General features: G+C 38.9%; 3 protein-coding genes across 3 annotated transcripts; 2 read left to right on the top strand and 1 right to left on the bottom strand.

The window, feature by feature from the left end:
- The first annotated feature begins 9,591 nt into the window (after positions 1–9,591).
- On the top strand, positions 9,592–10,320 carry LOC126696683 (uncharacterized). The gene is made up of 2 exons (XM_050393365.1): positions 9,592–9,864; positions 9,979–10,320. The coding sequence occupies exons 1-2, from the start codon at positions 9,592–9,594 to the stop codon at positions 10,318–10,320; spliced, it is 615 nt and encodes a 204-aa protein (XP_050249322.1).
- Positions 10,321–11,440: 1,120 nt separating this feature from the next.
- LOC126696682 (uncharacterized) lies at positions 11,441–12,148 on the top strand. The gene has a single exon (XM_050393364.1). The coding sequence runs from the start codon at positions 11,441–11,443 to the stop codon at positions 12,146–12,148; it is 708 nt and encodes a 235-aa protein (XP_050249321.1).
- A 4,225-nt stretch (positions 12,149–16,373) lies between these two features.
- Positions 16,374–17,300, bottom strand: LOC126696680 (uncharacterized). Its single transcript, XM_050393363.1, has one exon. The coding sequence runs from the start codon at positions 17,298–17,300 to the stop codon at positions 16,374–16,376; it is 927 nt and encodes a 308-aa protein (XP_050249320.1).

The raw sequence follows: 17,300 nt of genomic DNA, 5'->3' as shown, positions 1-17,300 counted from the left end.
ATTTTCTTTTTAGAATTTTCTCTTCTTGAATATCTAGAATACTATGTGCATGAGTTTTAGACAAATCTTAACAATACTATTTCTTTTGGATTTTACTATTTCTTTCCTTATTAAACACAATATGATATAGCTGATGTGTTCCAATGAAGGCAGAAGCAATTGCTATTTTTGGGACATAGCAACTAATACAATCTGATAACTTCCTATAGCCATTTGAAATTCATAACCTGGAATGTTAATAGACATCTTCTCCGAGGTAAGAACAATTGGCCGAGTTAGCAAGTTTGCCACCAACTTTGACCATGTTATGGCAATACAAGTGACTCACTTACAATTCATATACGCTCTATTTTGATTTTCTATGGGAATTTAAAACAATGACAATTAAGTGATTTGTATATGGACACATTGATAAATGTCTATAGTGGACATGGGTGGAATCAATGGTACATTACTATTTGACAATTTGGTCTTTGATGGAAATTGATATAAGTGAGGGTCTATTAAATTTAATCATTTTGCTGAAGTGAGGTTTGTTTAATATGTATTTTATATGGTTTATTGACTGGTGGAATTCCTATGGTCCTGAAGCTATGATTCTCCCTCCTAATCTCTTAAAAGCTTATCAGACTTTCAAGAAAGAGTCGGACATACCGCATCTTAAGAATTTCCCACATCTTTTGCAGTTCTTTTACAGGTTTCCAGATCTCCCATGGATCATTAAATGGGAATACAAGATAGAGAAGCATCCCCAGTATCCTTTTCCCATGCTCACTAGAAAGTTTAAATTAAAGTGGTGGAATAAGTTTAATTTTGATCATATTTGCCAAGAATTATAGAAAAATACCTCTTCTTCCCAGACAGAAAATTCTAATTTCCTCCTAGAAAAAAGCCAAGTCCAGTGTCAACTTGCCTCCATTTCAAATAGAAAACAACTTAAGAAACAGCTCCTTGAAGCTGCATCACAAATTTCGAATGATGAAGATGACACAATAATGGAATCCTCCTCTCCAAATTACAGGACTCATCCAAAAACATTTCAAGATTCTCAAGATCCCTATGATATATGACAAACAAAAACAGAATGACAGCCCGCTCAGACAGACCCTTCAAGGACAATTATGACAAACTACTATTCAAGACAGATTCGAACAGATATTCCTAATGAGTCACTATTCACTTGCACGTGACAGACAGAGAATCCAAATAGATCCAAAAAGATCAGATAGATATTCATGGCAAAACACTATTCACTTGCATGAGACAGAAAGTATCCTGACAGATTCCGATTCTCGAAATATATGGTTCCTACCGATAGTTTAACTTGAGTTAACTTTACCTACTCAGGTTAATCTACCATGGTTCACTGCATCTACAAAAGAGACGGACTATGAAGACAAAAGACAAGCTTCTAATTTTCTAAGATTCTAAGTTTTTAAAGTTTTTCATATTCCAAGTTTTAGAGAAAGCTTTTGTAATAGCCTTCCCTCTCCCTCTCTCCGAAAGACTTTTGTACTTTATTCCCCTTTTGTAATCTTGTAACATTTCTCTTCAGACAATTTTATTTTGTAATCTTGTAACTCTTCAGACAGTGTTTTATTTTCAAGCTTGTATCAAACTAGCAATTTGTTTTCAATTTTATCAAAGATAGAAGTTTTATTCAAGTAAGATTTTACTTGTTTCAGTTTTCATATTCTATATTCTGTTTTAACCTTATTTTGAATATATCTATTTTGCTATTTTCTTCTTTATCATCTATTTTATCATTGTTTATGCTTCCATATTACTGTTGTGCTCTCTCCTGGGTAGTCATTGTTATCAGAGCCCTGGATGGTAGATGTATGAGTTTTATTTCTTTGCAATTAAGAAGTTACTAGGAATCTTATTACTGCATAGCCACTACTTGCTCCTTGTTAGCATTGGTCAGCCTCAAGACTCGTTGGCAAACCATAGTTTCGCGTTGGTCAACTCGTTTTTTGTTAGCCGACGGACAGGCGTGTGTTTGGGTGGTCCCGCAATGGAGTTTCCCGAGTCGGTGGTCCCGATAACAAGGATACCAGTGGTTAGTAATAGTTCCGCCAGTAATTATTAATTGCTTGGAAATAGAATAAATACATTTATCAATTCATCATTTGTTTGCTTGTTTACACTTAGGATAGGCACACACTAATTAGAAACATGGACTATAATGATATAGATTATGATGAAGGTTATAGCATGAGGGATATAGACAATAGTTGGTTAAATGATAATATGGATTATGAAACAGATTCTGATTTTGACAGTGATACTGATGATTATAATTATAACTATAATAATAGCACAAATAATTGGAATACATTAATAGGAGATAAAATCAACCAATAGACTGATAGACACAATAATAGTTTCTTAGATAAAATTAATAAAAAATTGGAATTTTTAGAAGCTATTGAAAGATCCACCACTGTAGAAAGAGAAAATTATAGAGATAATAGAGTAGACAGTTTTTTGGACCTTTATGAAAAAATTAAAGCTTTAAATTCAAAACTAGAAAGAAACTTTGAACCCCATCAAAGATCATCTTTAGTGACAGATAATTGGCATGATAGAAAAAATAGTAGCTTAGTAAGCACTGACAGACTCATAAATATTACATGTGGAAAAGATGACTTGAAGAGAGAAGGCATAAAAACAATTCTAACAGAAAAGAAACAAAATAGTTCTATAGAAAGACAAGAAAATGATAATAGAAAAGATGACATAATAGAAACAATACAAAAGAAGAAGCTAGATGGAGACAAAGAAAAAGGAATAATACGGAAAGGCATAGTAAAAGAGATGTTAAAGAATAGAAAGACAACAAGGTAATAGTATTATAACCAATTCAAAAGATGGAACTCTACGTAAAGAAATAGATATAGAAAAAGGGATAGGAAAAGAAAGAAACATGATAAGGAAAGAGAAAGAAGATGATGGTCTAGTCAAAGAAAGGACAAATAATAGTCTTAGGAATAATGATAGTTCCAAAAAGAGTAATAGTTTTAAAGAAGAAATTGATGAAAGACTAAAATCAATTAAAAGAACTATGGATTATACCCGAGACAATAGTCTAGTAGAATTAGCTAAAAAAATAAAAATTTTAAATTCACCAATAGAGATAAAAGAAATGAAAAAGGACATAACAATTTTAGAGATTACTGAGCTATCAGACAATGAGAAATCTGACAGACATATTAAAAATATTATTTGTCATAAATGTAAAGAATATGGGCATACTAAAAAATAATGTGACAGACATAATAAAATTGTTAAACAAATCTATAAATTAGAATTTGAGAAAGACATAATAAATGAATTGATGGAAATATTTAATGTAAAGCAAAAAGAGATAGATCAAGTAATGAAAAAAGAAGAATTAAAATCAACAAACCCACTTAAAATTAATAAAAGAAAAATGAAACAAAAAAGACATAATAATGAAATTAATAGATAATCTACCCAATCACCAAAAAGATAAAAAAGAATATTTACTAAGTTTGAAAGATTCTATAGACATACCTATGGCTTGTATTAGGTGTAGGAAATATGGACACCATGTTACTGATTGTAGAAAAGAAGAAAAAGCCAAGAAAGAAAAGATAAAAATCAAACAAGATGGAACAAAAATAAAACCAGTAACTTTACAAGACTTAATGACAAAAATAAAAATAGTAAAACAAGAAATTAAAGAAGATAATTCCTTAAACATAGATGAACAGAATAATGCAGAAATAATGAATTTAAAAGAATTCTCTAATCCTATGACAGATCTACCTGATCCTCCCACAAATGAAGAAGTTACAGATATTAATAATAGGAATAGACATAATTTCTTGAGTTTAATTGACAGAGTAATTTTTCAAAAATGGCATACAGAAATTACTTTAGTAACTAATAAAGAGTTTTCTTTGACAGAAATTGATTTGATAGACTCAGGTGTTGACATGAATTGTATACAAGAAGGACTAATACCTTTAAAGTATTATGAAAAATCATCTAAAAGATTAACTCAGGCTAATGGAGAAAATCTCATAATTAATTACAAAATACCTAATGTTCATATATGTAATGATGGAGTATGCTTTGAAACTGTTTTTGTTTTAATTAAAGACCTTTCTTCTAAAATTGTTTGAGGGAATCCCTTTATGGCCTTACTTTATCCCTTCTTAACAACAGCTGAAGGAATTAAAACTAATGTGTTAGGAAAATACATACTTTTTAAATTCATTTTACCACCTATCCCGAAAGAAATCTATTCACTAGATAATATTTCCATAATAAAAGAAATTGATAAAGAAAGAATTTACAGAAAAAATAGACATTTGTTATCCTTAAAATCAGAAATAATACATGAAAGAATTGCTGATCAATTGACAGATCCTATATTAAATCATAAAATAGAAGTATTTAGACAATAGATTGAGACAGAAATTTGCTCTAATCTTCCTACTGCTTTTTGGCATAGGCATCGGCATATTGTACAATTACCTTATGAAAAAGACTTTAATGAAAGAGAGATACCTACTAAGGCTAGATCAATACAAATGAATAATAAATTATTAGAACACTGTAAAAAAGAAATTGAAGATCTTTTAAATAAAGGTTTAATCAGAAAAAGCAAGTCTCCTTGGAGCTGTGCTGTTTTTTTTTTTTTTTTTTGAGACAAAAAAAAAGGGGACTCGCGTGTGGCAGTCATTGTCCCACGCCCCACGGTACAGTTGGGTAAGCCCATGGGTACCACCAGCTCAAACTGGAGCTCGGAAACTTCGAACCCACACACACCCCAGGCTCTATTGATTTCTGGGACTTCCAGAAATTGCAATTACAGTCCTCGTGAGAACTCGAACCTGGGATGTGGTGAAGCCGCAACAGTCACCTACCAGTTGTACCACATCCGCCGGTGGTTTATGTTAATAAACAGGCAGAACTAGAACGAAGAGTTCCAAGATTAGTTATAAATTATAAACCTTTAAATAAAGCTTTACAATGGATAAGATATCCTATTCCCAATAAGAAAGATTTACTTGACAGACTTCATGAAGCAACCATATTTTCTAAATTTGATATGAAAAGTGGATTTTGGCAGATATAGATAGATGAGAATGACAGATATAAGACTGCTTTTACAGTTCCTTTTGGTCATTATGAATGGAATGTTATGCCTTTTGGATTAAAAAATACACCTAGTGAGTTTCAAAATATAATGAATGATATATTTACACCCTTTACAAAATTTTCAATTGTTTATATAGATGATGTCTTAATATTTTCCATGGTTTTAAAAACCGAACCGGTCAAAGAACCGTTTTTTTTAATTTCCGGTTCAACCCCGGTTTTTGACCGGTTTTTGGCCGGTTTTCCGGTTATTGACCGGTTTTTGGCCGGTTATTAACCTTTTAACCGGACCGGATTGGCCTCCGGTTCCCGGTTGAACCGGTCGGACCGGCCGGTCCGGTCCGGTTTTTAAAACAGTGATATTTTCCAAATCAATTGATGACCATTGGAAACATTTAGATATATTTTTTAATGTACTTAAACATAATGGATTAGTTGTATCAGCCACTAAAATAAATTTGTTCAAAGATAAAATCTGATATTTAGGACATAATATTTATAAGGGAACCTTAAGTCCTATTGACAGAGCCATTCAATTTGCAAATAAATTTCTAGATGAAATAAAAGATAAGAATGAATTACAAAGATTTCTTGGCAGCCTAAATTATGTTTCAAACTATTTTCAAGGATTAAGAAAAATATGTAGACCCTTATATAAAAGGTTAGAAAAGAATCCTCCTGCATGGACAGACAAACATACTATGATAGTTCGACAAATTAAAAAATATGTTAAACAACTCGCTTGTATTGTTATTCCTCCACCCCATGCTTTCAAGATTGTTGAGACAGATGCTTCTGATATAGGCTATGGTGGAATCCTAAAACAGGTAGCAAAAGATTATGCTAAAGAACAAATTGTTAGATTCCATTCTGGCTCTTGGACAGCTACCCAGCAGAATTACAGCACTATTAAAAAAGAAATTTTATCTATCATATTATGTGTTTCAAAATTCCAAAATGATCTTTTTAATCAAAAGTTTTTAATCAGGGTTGATTGTAAAAGTGCCAAAGAAGTTTTACAAAAAGATGTTCAAAATCTTGTTTCCAAACAAAGTTTTGCTAGATGGCAAGCTATTTTAAGTGTTTTTTATTTTGATATTGAATATATTAAAGGAGAAACTAATTCGATTCCTGATTTCCTAACTCATGAATTCTTGCAGGGAAGATGAGTTCCCCTGCAGAAAAGAGCAACTCCCCAAAACCCAGAACCAGACAGTCTTATGCTACTCCTCCTATTCCTCCTAGCAGATTTCTCCCTTGTCCCTCTTTCACTTCATCCACTTTCTCTTCGAATAGACCCCAAGAAAGATCTCCATTAGTATGTAGCCCAAACCCTTTCGAACCACTCTCTCCAAATCCCACTCCAACAACCAGACAAACTTATGCCTCACCTCCTCCCTTAAAAACACCATTTAACATTGTTGCATCCTCTTTTCCCCCTTTAACCTCTACCACTAACCAATCAAAGTACAGACCCTCTACCTAGGCCACGTCAATGCTTAGTTGGTTTGCAAATTTTCTCAACCTAATAAAAAGATTTCTTCTTCTTCTTCCTGTTTAGTGTGGACTAAAATCTTTGGTTTTGTATGGTGGCTAAGAAAGTAGTGAAAGGATGACAACAAAAATAAGTAATAATAATAATTAAAAAAAAAAAAACTATTTCTCTTCTTTATATTTTTCCATCAATTTGAAAATCAAACCAAATACTTATTAATTTATTTACTCTTCTTCTTTTTTTTTTTGGTTAAACATCGCATAATATTAACTAAGGAACAATAAGTCTGTTACGAATGTGGCCAGCTTTGTCTAATACTAGCAAATCAACCACCACAGACGATGGGTTATACAAAAAAAGATGGTCAGTATAGAGGTCAACCCCCATCTTTGCTAGTCTGTCAGCGTAGTTGCTGGTGAAAGTTCAAAAACGTGTACAAAAACACTTTTGAACGTTTAGACCCCCAAAAACCAATTTAATCAACACAAGCAATATGTTAAACAACTAGTGTGCGGAAACTTAACATATGCTATAACATGGAATTGATTAAACAACTATCTAAGCCACAACACAATAAACCACAGCAGATAATGTAAAGGCAGAGATAGAGAGGAAGGAAGATGCAAACACAGCGATAACACCAGATATGTTATCGAAGAGGAAACCGAAGACCTCGGCGAAAAACCTCTCCGCCGCCCTCCAAGCGGTAATCAATCCACTAGAAAATACAGTTGGGATACAAGGACAGCAATAGACCCTCCAAGCCTAATCTACCCAATGCACCTAAGCCCTCCAAGCTTCTTGCTCCAACGAGGTTGCGCCGAACCTTTTTCTTTTCTAGCTTTCCGGATTCCGCTACTACACCGTAGCATCCACCAATAAAGATTGGCTCCTTCCTAACTGCTTCCCAGAACTCCAAACGACTGTCTCACAGGGATGATAATGGTGAGAACCAGGTTTGGTATAAAGGCCTCTCAAGGATTTGACAATGGAGAGGAAGAGAGTGAGGGAATTTGATGAGACTCTAAGGTAGAGATTGTGGGTGAAACAATCTGGTTTTTCTTTAGGGTTTCTCTCTCAAAATTCTCTCTGGAAGCTCTCTTTCAATCGTGGGTTAAAAGGGTATTTATACTGAAAAGGAGTGGAATGTGAAACGTCAGGTTTTTCCAAAACAGGGGTGGCTCACGGCTTGACCTCGCGGCTTGACTAAGTCGCGAGTTCCAGTCGCGAGTTAACCGTATGGCCAGTTGTCCTGTTTTGTCCTGTAGTGCTCCAGCTAGCATGACTGTTCATCTTCCAGCATGCTTGGCACGTGTGCATCTTCTGGCGGGTTGAAGCCGCGAGTCCAGTCGCGAGTCCCAGCCGCGACACTCTGTTTTCTTGCACACTCTTGAGCAATCTTCACACTATCTCACTCACTACCCTTACAACAATCCCACCTAAATACAGGGTTACTAAATGCTGAATTACAAGCAAATTTGGCACGGAATAAAGCCAATTAGATGGTTGAATAAATTCAACCTTACAGCTGGCTTCTCTATAAACATGTTCCACTAGGCAGTTAGGGAACGACTTCGCAAGTTCCTGCAATCGGACAGCAGTAGTTCCAAGTTAAGATTGGCAACAGTTGGGTTAGTGATAAGATATACAAGAAAAGCAGCATCTAATTCAACACATAAATTATCAAAGCCCAACTGTTTGGCCATCAGGAGCCTTTCCTTAATCACCCAAAGCTCCGCGGTGTTACTGGAAACGTTCCCAAACTTCTTCACAAACCCAGCAACCCAGTCCCCATCACTATTCCGAATAATTGCTCCACCACCAGCCTTCTTTGGATCCCCAAACACTGAGCCATCTGTATTCAACTTTACCCACCCGGGTTGGGGCTTACTCCACTTCACTTGGACTTGGATTCTACTCGGCTTGCTGGGGCTGTTTGGCACTATAGCGTAGAATTCAGCATTTCTCTTGATACAAAGAGCACTCAACCCTCTCTCAACATTTCTATCCTGGAATATGGCTTTGTTCCGTTGAAGCCAAATATTCCAGAGGGTTTGGGGAAACAGAATTTTCCAAGGGGTGCGAGGTCTAGGGAAAAACTCAACTAAGCCACAGTATTTCTCTAACTAATCAGCTAAGGGAAGATTAAAAACTCCATGTTTGTTTCTTCAATACCAAGGTCATTCCAAATACTTCTTGCCCTCACATAGTCCCATAGGGTATGGAGAATAGATTCAGAGGCCAAGCCACATAATTCACAAGAAGTGTTCAAGTTAAAACCTCTTGAACCAAGGACTTCTCGGGTTGGGATGCTACGATGAACACAAAGCCATAGAAAAAATTTTATTCTTGGTGTTGTGCTGGATTTCCACACCCATTGGCCAAGAGTAGTCACAGGGTTCAAAAGGTTTAAACCTTTAGCTAAGAGGTAGGCTGAGTTAAGAGAGAAGGATCCGTCCTTGGAGAATGCCCACACAAGAATATCCTTTTGATTCGGGTTCACAGCAGTTGGGATGCCTTGAATTTCTTGAATGATGGTATCAGAGAGGTTAAAAGAAATGCTAGCTTGGTTGCCCAAAAACAATTTGACAGAGATTTTATCCTCCCCTTCAATCAATGGTCCTTCAATTTGGTGTCTAAGAGGTCCAGAGGGCAGCCAGAAGTCCTCCCAAGCATTAACCATTTCCCCGTTTGCAATTGACCACTTTAACCCTTTATTGAAAATAACCCCAAAAAAGTCTTGACTTCTTTTTTTTTCTCCTCTCTATAGGAGTCTTTCCTCTCATCTAAGGTGAGCTTTTTTCTTCTACTTTTGGGTAGGGGTTGGTTTTCCCCCATCTTAAACTTAAGTGGTGTGGGGAAGATTTTGCTTCCACTGAGATACTTGTTTTCTTACAACTAGTGAATCAGAGCCATAGTACGAAGTTACCAATCAAAGGGAGTATACTTCTTCAGTCCAAATGGATACAGATTTTATTGAAAGACTTCAGAGTATTCACTTGACGGAGGAGGAGGGTGAAGTTATAAAGGTTCGATCAGAGAATCGTGCAAAGATATTGGAGGAGTGTTCATTAAGTCTAATGGGTCATTTTCATACGATGAAACCAATCAATTTATGGGTTGCCAAAAATCTACTGAGGTCAGTGTGGAAACTTGGCCATGATCTGAAGATTACGGATATTGGTGAGGGGCTAATGCAATTCAAATTCTCCATGGAGAGCCAACTGAAGTGGGTCTTGAATAATGGACCGTAGAGCTTTGATAATCACTTATTGTTATTGAAACGATGGGAGAAGGGAATGACGACGTTTACTGTGGAATTCAAAGTTGTACCAATATGGGTTCAGGTTTGGGGGCTACCTTTTGATCTCATTAATGAAGAAGCAAGAAAAGATATCGGTGGTGGCATTAGGAGAGTCTTGGAAGTGGACTGCAAGGCAATTGCTACTGATCAAGCTCGCTTCCTTCGGATTAGAGTTGAATTGCCATTGGATAAACCAATCCAAAGGGGCGCTATAGTGCTTAGCCCAAAAGGTGTGAGCGTGCAAATAGCTTTCCAATATGAAAGATTGGTGGGGCTGTGTTTTAGTTGTGGTAAGCTCGGACATGAAGCAAAGGAATGCCCGAGTAAAGTCTCTGCTATAACGGGTGAAAGGCTGTATGGGGAGTGGCTCAAGGCGGGGGTCTGACATCAAACTAAATCGGGTGGCAAGAATTCCAGAGCACAATTAGGTGGCAGGGATGGTACCGGTGATCAAGCTAAGGACCCATATTGCAAACACCACGGCAGCAAAGCACAAGCTCAGCGATGGCAAACCTGGCCAACCTGGAAACCGTTATTGACAGAGAGAAACGACAAGCATTAACTACGGAATTATTGGAGGAGAGTAATTCCGTGAGTAATGAGCAACCCCCACATCAATGCGCAATGCAAACTGATATCCCTGAAATCATGCAACCCGACATTCTAAGGAAGAACCTAAACATGCTGCCAGTCACGTATGTGGAAACGGATGAGAGAGTTAATACCACCGACCCATGTAAGGAAACCCTAGTTGACATGATTAATAATAAGGCACGTGCCTCTCCATGGGACACCAAAAAGAAGCCTCCATCTGAAACATGTAGGTGGAAAAAGCAAGAGCCCCGAGACGATACCGAAACGAGACCAAAACTAACACAAACTGAGATTGACGGACAACAACAGGTTGGGCTGAAACAACAGAGAAGATCTAGCAAGGATGAAGGTAGCACAAGGGGAAGGAAGCGAAGCAAGACACAGACAAGTTACTCACTATACACAGCGGCGGAGGCTGACAGTCAGCCCCACCGAGCACAATGAACGTGTTAAGCTGGAACTGCAAGGGGCTTGGGAATCCCCTGGCAAGCGCAGTCCTCTCTCATTTGGTGAGGGAGAAAGTTCCCAAGGTCTTGTTTCTAATGGAGACAAAACGGACGGTGGATGAGATGAAAACAATACAAGCAGAATTAAGGTACGATAATATGCTCGCTATTCCTTACATCCATAGGGCAAGTGGCCTAGCTATGCTCTAGAAGGAGGAGATCACTTTACACATTTAGACCTACTCTCAATATCACATCGATGCCCATATCATGATTGACCCAGCCAATCCTTGGAGACTTACCGGTTTTTATGGGAGACCGAAAGAACATCGTCGACATGAATCATGGAGTTATCTGAGACATCTACACACTAGAGACTCACTGCTGTGGGTATGCTTGGGAGATTTCAACGAAATTCTAAACTCAGCAGAGAAGCAAGGCAGGCTCCCCAAACCCCACCGACTTATGGAGGCTTTTCGTAATGCATTATTGCACTGTGGATTGATAGATCTAGGGTACCGGGGTAATATTTTTACATGGCAAAATGGAAGGCCCGGAGATGCTTTTGTTCAAGAGCGTCTGGATAGGGCATGTGCTACACTGGATTGGAGAGAAAGGTTTCCTCATGTAGTGGTGAACCATTTACAGGTATCATATTCGGACCATGACCCAATTTTTATAATCATCAATGGTAGTGCAGGCAATACAAGGAGAAAGAAAATCCCGAAAAGGTTTGAGGAAAAATGGGCGATACATCCCGAATGCGAAGCCATTATCCAAGAGGTATGGAGTAGGGAACCACCAAGGGGCAGCCCTATGTTTCGATTATTCTCAAAAATAAGGGATTGCCGTATGGCCTTGGTAGCTTGGAGTCAGAATATGGGAAGCACTGGAACACGGATTGAGGAGAAAAAACAACAACTCCAAACCCTTACAGCACAAAATGATCCAGCAAATTTGGAGTTAATACAAAAAGTGAGGGATGATATCAATACGCTCTTGTATCAAGAAGAATTGGCTTGGAGACAATGTTCTAGATCCATTTGGCTACCTGCTAGCAACAAGAACACCAAGTTCTTTCATCAAAGGGCTAGTCAATGTTGTCGAAAAAATAATATTGATGGCCTTTTGGATGAGGGGGGGAGATGGTGTACATCAGATGCTGAAATATAGGGAGTAGTCAAAAGGTATTTCCAAAGGCTTTTCATTACTACAAACCCCACCCAAATGGATTTAGTACTTGATAAAGTGGATCGGGTTGTCACACTAGATATGAACCACTCACTCCTACAACCATGCCGCCCAAAAGAGGTCCAACAAGCACTCTTCCAAACGCATCCATCAAAATCACCCGGTCCATATGGTATGTCTCCTTTTTTTTTTCGAAAGTATTGGAATATTGTTGGTGATGATGTCATTGAAGCAGTATTGTCAGTTTTATCTTTGGGGCACATGTAACACAAAATGAATTACACCTACATTGTCCTTATTCCCAAAAGAAGATAACCCCACCAGCCTTGCAAGCAGCCCAAATGCGAGAAGCTGGGAGCTTTCTACCACCTTCACCGAGTCTAGCAGGGGTAAGATACTTGCTGATTAGCATTTAGGCCTAAGGCTTATCAGAACTAGAGCCAATTCTCCAACAAAGTTTAGCTAATAGAGTAGAATTCCGAGCCTTTGCTTGGAAGATCCCCAAACCCCCCAACTCCTTCGGGTTAGCTATTTTACTCCATCCCACCAGGTGAATTTTCTTTTTATTTGAAGTTGACCCCCATAGGAAGTCCCTCACAAGTCTGTCCACATCATCACAGACTCTAGCAGGAAGTTTACAGCATTGCATAAAATACTCTGGTATGGGAGATACCGCCGCTTTTAAGAGAACAAGTCTGCCTGTAGGAGAGAGGCACTTTGATTTCCAACCCGCAAGCTTCGATTGGACCCTTTCCACCACAAATTGAAAATCATTTCTTCTCCTTCCATTATGAAGTATGGGGAATCCAAGGTATTTTCCAAGATTGGAGGTTTCAACAATGCCAAGATGTTGGACAACCCTTTCCTTATCCTCCTCTGAGGTATTGGTAGAGAAGAATATTTTGGACTTAGCTAGGCTAATCTTTTGCCCCATGAGACTGCAACACTCATCCAAAACTTCACTAACAGTCTCAGTGTTTCTTTGGCTTGTACTAGCAAATAATAAGAGGTCATCCGCAAAAAACATGTGGGAAAAACCAGGTCCACTCCAAGAAGCTTTGACTCTAGTCTAGTCACCTTCCTTACATTTCCTATGAATTAAGGTACTTAGGAATTCCATGCATAAAATGAAAATATAAGGGGAAATAGGGTCCCCTTGTCTCAGTCCCTGAGAAGGCTGAAATTCCTCCAACTAAGAGTCATTAAAGAGTAGAGACACATTAGTGGACGATATACAACTAAGGATCAGGACTATAGTGTCTTAGTGAAACCCCATACTAAAAAACATGCTTCTCACAAAACTCCATTCCATGCGGTCAAATGCCTTTTCCAAGTCAATCTTTATAATCATGTAGCCTTGATGCCCTTTCTTTTTCCCGAGGGTGTACACAAGCTCCTGTGCCACAATAACATTGTCTGTACCTCTCCTACCCGAGATGAAGGCCATTTGGGAGGGAGAAACGAGAGTGGGAATGAGATGCTTCATTATCTAAAATAGGATTTTGGTGACAATCTTGTAGATGGTGTTACACAAACTGATGGGCCGAAAGTGGTTGATTGTTTCAAGCCCAGATTGCTTCGGTATGAGGGCAATGAGAGTTTTGTTAAGGTGCTGAGGAATTTTTTTGGTTCTAAACATAAGCTTGACTTCAAACTTCACAAAATTCCCCACAACCATCCAGAACCTTTGAAAGAACCCAGCATGGAGGCCATCAGGTCCAAGAGCTTTAAAGGGTTTCATGGAGTTAAGTGTAAACAGAATCTCAACATCAGAAGGGGGGCAGCCAAATTAAGAGCTTCCAAATCAAATAGTCAATTGCCCCAAATAGGAATATTGGTAGGCTCCAGGGGGCAGTAAACTTGTTCAAGTCGGTAAAAATTAGCGAAACCATTTAGAAAAATCCTCTGAACTCTCTCAGGATCTTCTTCCCAGTTCCCAATAGAATCTTGGATGCGATGAATATGATTGCCACTTCTATGGATAAGGGTGGACATATGAAATAATTTCGTATTTCGTTCACCTTGTATAAGCCAATTAGTTCTGGCTTTAATAACCCAAAGTTCTTCCAGACCCAAGAAATGCCCCAAATCCTCGGACAGGGACATATGAAGATTAATCAATCTTTGAGACGGAAAACGGCCTAAGGCCTTTTCCGCACCAAGAATTTTCGCAATCAGATTCTTTTTCTTCCAGAAAATATTCCCAAATACATCCATGTTCTAAGCTTTTTCTTTCTAGATAAACGAAAGAATAGCACTATTAGTGTTCTGATGGTTTCCTTCCCAAGCATCCTTAACAATGGAGGGGAAACCCTCGTGGCTAAGCTAAATGGGCTGGAAGCGGAAGGGTCTATCCCCACAACGGCACAGGTTAGGGATAAGGGAGAGAAGGAGAGGGCAATGGTCAGAATTAATCCGCACTAAATGCTTAACCATTGCCTCAAGGAAGCAAGCTTTCCAATCCGAATTAGCCCAAACCCTATCTAATCTCTGCTGAATTAACCCTAAAATGTCCCTTTTATTGGTCCAAGTAAAAATTGACCCAGAGAATCCAAGGTCCAGTAAGTTACAAAAATCCATAAAATCAGTGTATTCATACACCTGCCTCCTGCAAATCCCATTTCCCCCTTTTTTTTCTTCTCTTCCTTAATGACATCGTTAAAATCCCCCATAACAACCCAAGGGAGATTGTGCCTCACAGATAAAACTCTAAGGTTGTTCCAAAAAATACACCTTTCTCTAAAGCGAGGACTACCATAAATTGCACTTAAAAGCCAAGGTTGGGAAAGGGATTTAACCTAAACAATAGCATGGATCTCCTGCTCAGTGGCAGAAAGGATGTCCATAGAAATAAAGTCCGAGCGCCACAGAAGCCAAATCTCGCCAGCATAGCCAATAGTCTCAGTTGAGTAGGCTCCATCAAAGGGGAGTTTCCTGATAATCTCATCAGCTCTTGGACCATCAATGCGGGTCTTAGTAATCACAAAAATAATGGGTTGATGCCATTCAACCAAATCCAAGATAGTCTTCTTAAAGGTGGGCTTCATAGTCCCTCTACAATTCCAAATGAGTATATTCATAATTGGAGTGGGGGTAGTGCGTAAGTCAAACCATGTAGGAGATGGCTCCTCCCCTATCTCCTTCAATGTCCATGCTTGCCTTAGCAAGTTCTTCTCCTAAATAATCTCTAGAAACAGGTTCATTGCGTGCTTCAGAATCCCAAACTGTGCCTGGTTGCCGCGTATGTTCAGTGTGCATGCTATGGGAGTCATCGAGAACTGCAATAGTTTCACCAGGAATAAATTCCCCATTAGCGCTAGTTCTATGGGTTTGTCTAGCAGAACCTTCCTCTGAGATATGACTAGTTCCAGATGAATCCCCTCCAGGACATTTAGAGATTTTTCGCAAAGGGGTTTCCATAAGGGACATTCTTGTAGATGCGAGGGAGTTACAATCAGAGGCGGGAACTTCGACTTGTCCATGAGGAAGTGCCAGAATGGATTTAGGGTCGAAATCCAGGTTTCGTCCTCCATTGGAAGAAAGCCCAGATGAGCACTCACCTCTGTGAGTGGAAAAAGGTTCTTCCAAGCTTCCATTGCTTCCACATCGTACCACCCCATTATATCTGTTGGATCTCTCTAGATGCCTTCTATCATTTTATCTCCAATTGGAATTACCTTTCCTCTGAGAAAGATTGCCCACTTCACAGCTGACTGCTCCATCTGCACTTGAGCTCGCACCAAAATGAAAATCAGAGGCAGGGAGAGGGAGGCTTTGAGTTTGGGTATATACACTGGGTTTTGAAGGCCATGGTCTACTTTCCCAGCCCAAGGAATTAGAATTCAAGCCATGGTTTTGCGGGGATTTAGGGGCCCTACCATGGTTTCTAACTAGAACATTCTTGTTTTTACTTATAAAGGGGCTAATTTGGTCTCCCAAACCCAAGTTTAGTTGGGGACTAACCGAATTGGTCCCATCAGATCCTCTCGAGGGTCCCACCTTTCTTTTCATATCTTTTCCAATGTCAGTGTTTGAGTCTTGAGGTGTATGGCGAACACTCCATCCCACTAAACGCATTTTTCTTGCGCATGGCCCCCGTAATGGTGTCATCTCTACGTGGGCCTTAGGCTTTGACAGTTGGCTTCTTCTTCCTCTTTACCACCATCCACTCCCTGTACATGCCATACTCATTATTGCCCCCATCCACCTACTCTTCTCTGCGTGTAGGAGAATCTGAGGTCTGGTTCCCTGAGTTTTCCATAGGTGATTTTGGCTTCTTAATCACAATTGGGCAGTGATCCTTCCAATGACCCAAACGCCCACAGGCAAAGCATAAAGAATTAAGGCCCTCATATTGCACCGGCTGTATCATCCGCCTAATCTTTATAGATCTAAAAAGGGGTTTGTTGACATCTATCTGAACGCAAATCCTCGCGAAACGTCCTTTCTCCCCGTTCAAAGTATAAGAATCAATTCTGAGGACTGGACCAATGGTCTTTCCAATTTTCTTGAGCATGGGTGGTTCATAGAACTCTATAGGAAGTTCAGGCAATCTAACCCACACTGTAACAGTCGAACAATAAGCAAGTGATGCCTTGAACTCAAGTTCCCATTGGTGGATAGATATGAATTGCTGACCAACAAACCAGGGCCCCCCCTTGATCACCTCATCCAAGTCAGACTGAAGCTCAAATTTGATAAGGAAAAAATTGTGACCCACATTGACACAGTCCATCCTACCAACAGGTTTCCACATGGACCTCAGTCTCTCCACCAAGAATGAATACCCAAGACTATGACCAAAAATCTTAACAATGATAGCCTTTCCCCGGGGAGCACAAATCCTTGTTTTTTCATCTTTCGAAAATTTAAAGGAAACCATACCTTCACAAAGTTCATCATCCTCGTCATCAGAGTTCACCTCCTCCTCCATGCCAAAGTCAAATCCAAAAGCTTGCTCATATGTGCCTGGTATCGATCCAACTAGCTTGTCTTTATAGCTTTTGATCTTATCTCCATTACCCAGGAACTCAGAGGGAGTTTCTATCTTGTGGTGGACGTCCTTGAACTTCTTGATGCTTCTTTCTAACGTGTCTTCTTCTTTAGAGCTTCGTGGTCTTTCTCTCTCTACCAT

The sequence above is a fragment of the Quercus robur genome, chromosome 8 (assembly GCF_932294415.1).
Source record: "Quercus robur chromosome 8, dhQueRobu3.1, whole genome shotgun sequence".
Lineage (NCBI taxonomy): Eukaryota > Viridiplantae > Streptophyta > Magnoliopsida > Fagales > Fagaceae > Quercus > Quercus robur.
Note: the sequence above shows the minus strand (reverse complement) of the source record. Positions and strands in the feature narration are given on the sequence as shown.

What these genes read in the sequence shown, in the direction of transcription:
- LOC126696683 (XM_050393365.1), top strand. Translation starts at nt 9,592, where the DNA reads ATGGATACAGATTTTATTGAAAGACTTCAGAGTATTCACTTGACGGAG. An exon ending in TGGAGAGCCAACTGAAGTGG is followed by an intron (nt 9,865 to 9,978) that starts GTCTTGAATAAT and finishes ATATGGGTTCAG; the next exon opens with GTTTGGGGGCTACCTTTTGA.
- LOC126696682 (XM_050393364.1), top strand. Translation starts at nt 11,441, where the DNA reads ATGGAGGCTTTTCGTAATGCATTATTGCACTGTGGATTGATAGATCTA.
- LOC126696680 (XM_050393363.1), bottom strand. Translation starts at nt 17,300, where the DNA reads ATGGTAGAGAGAGAAAGACCACGAAGCTCTAAAGAAGAAGACACGTTA.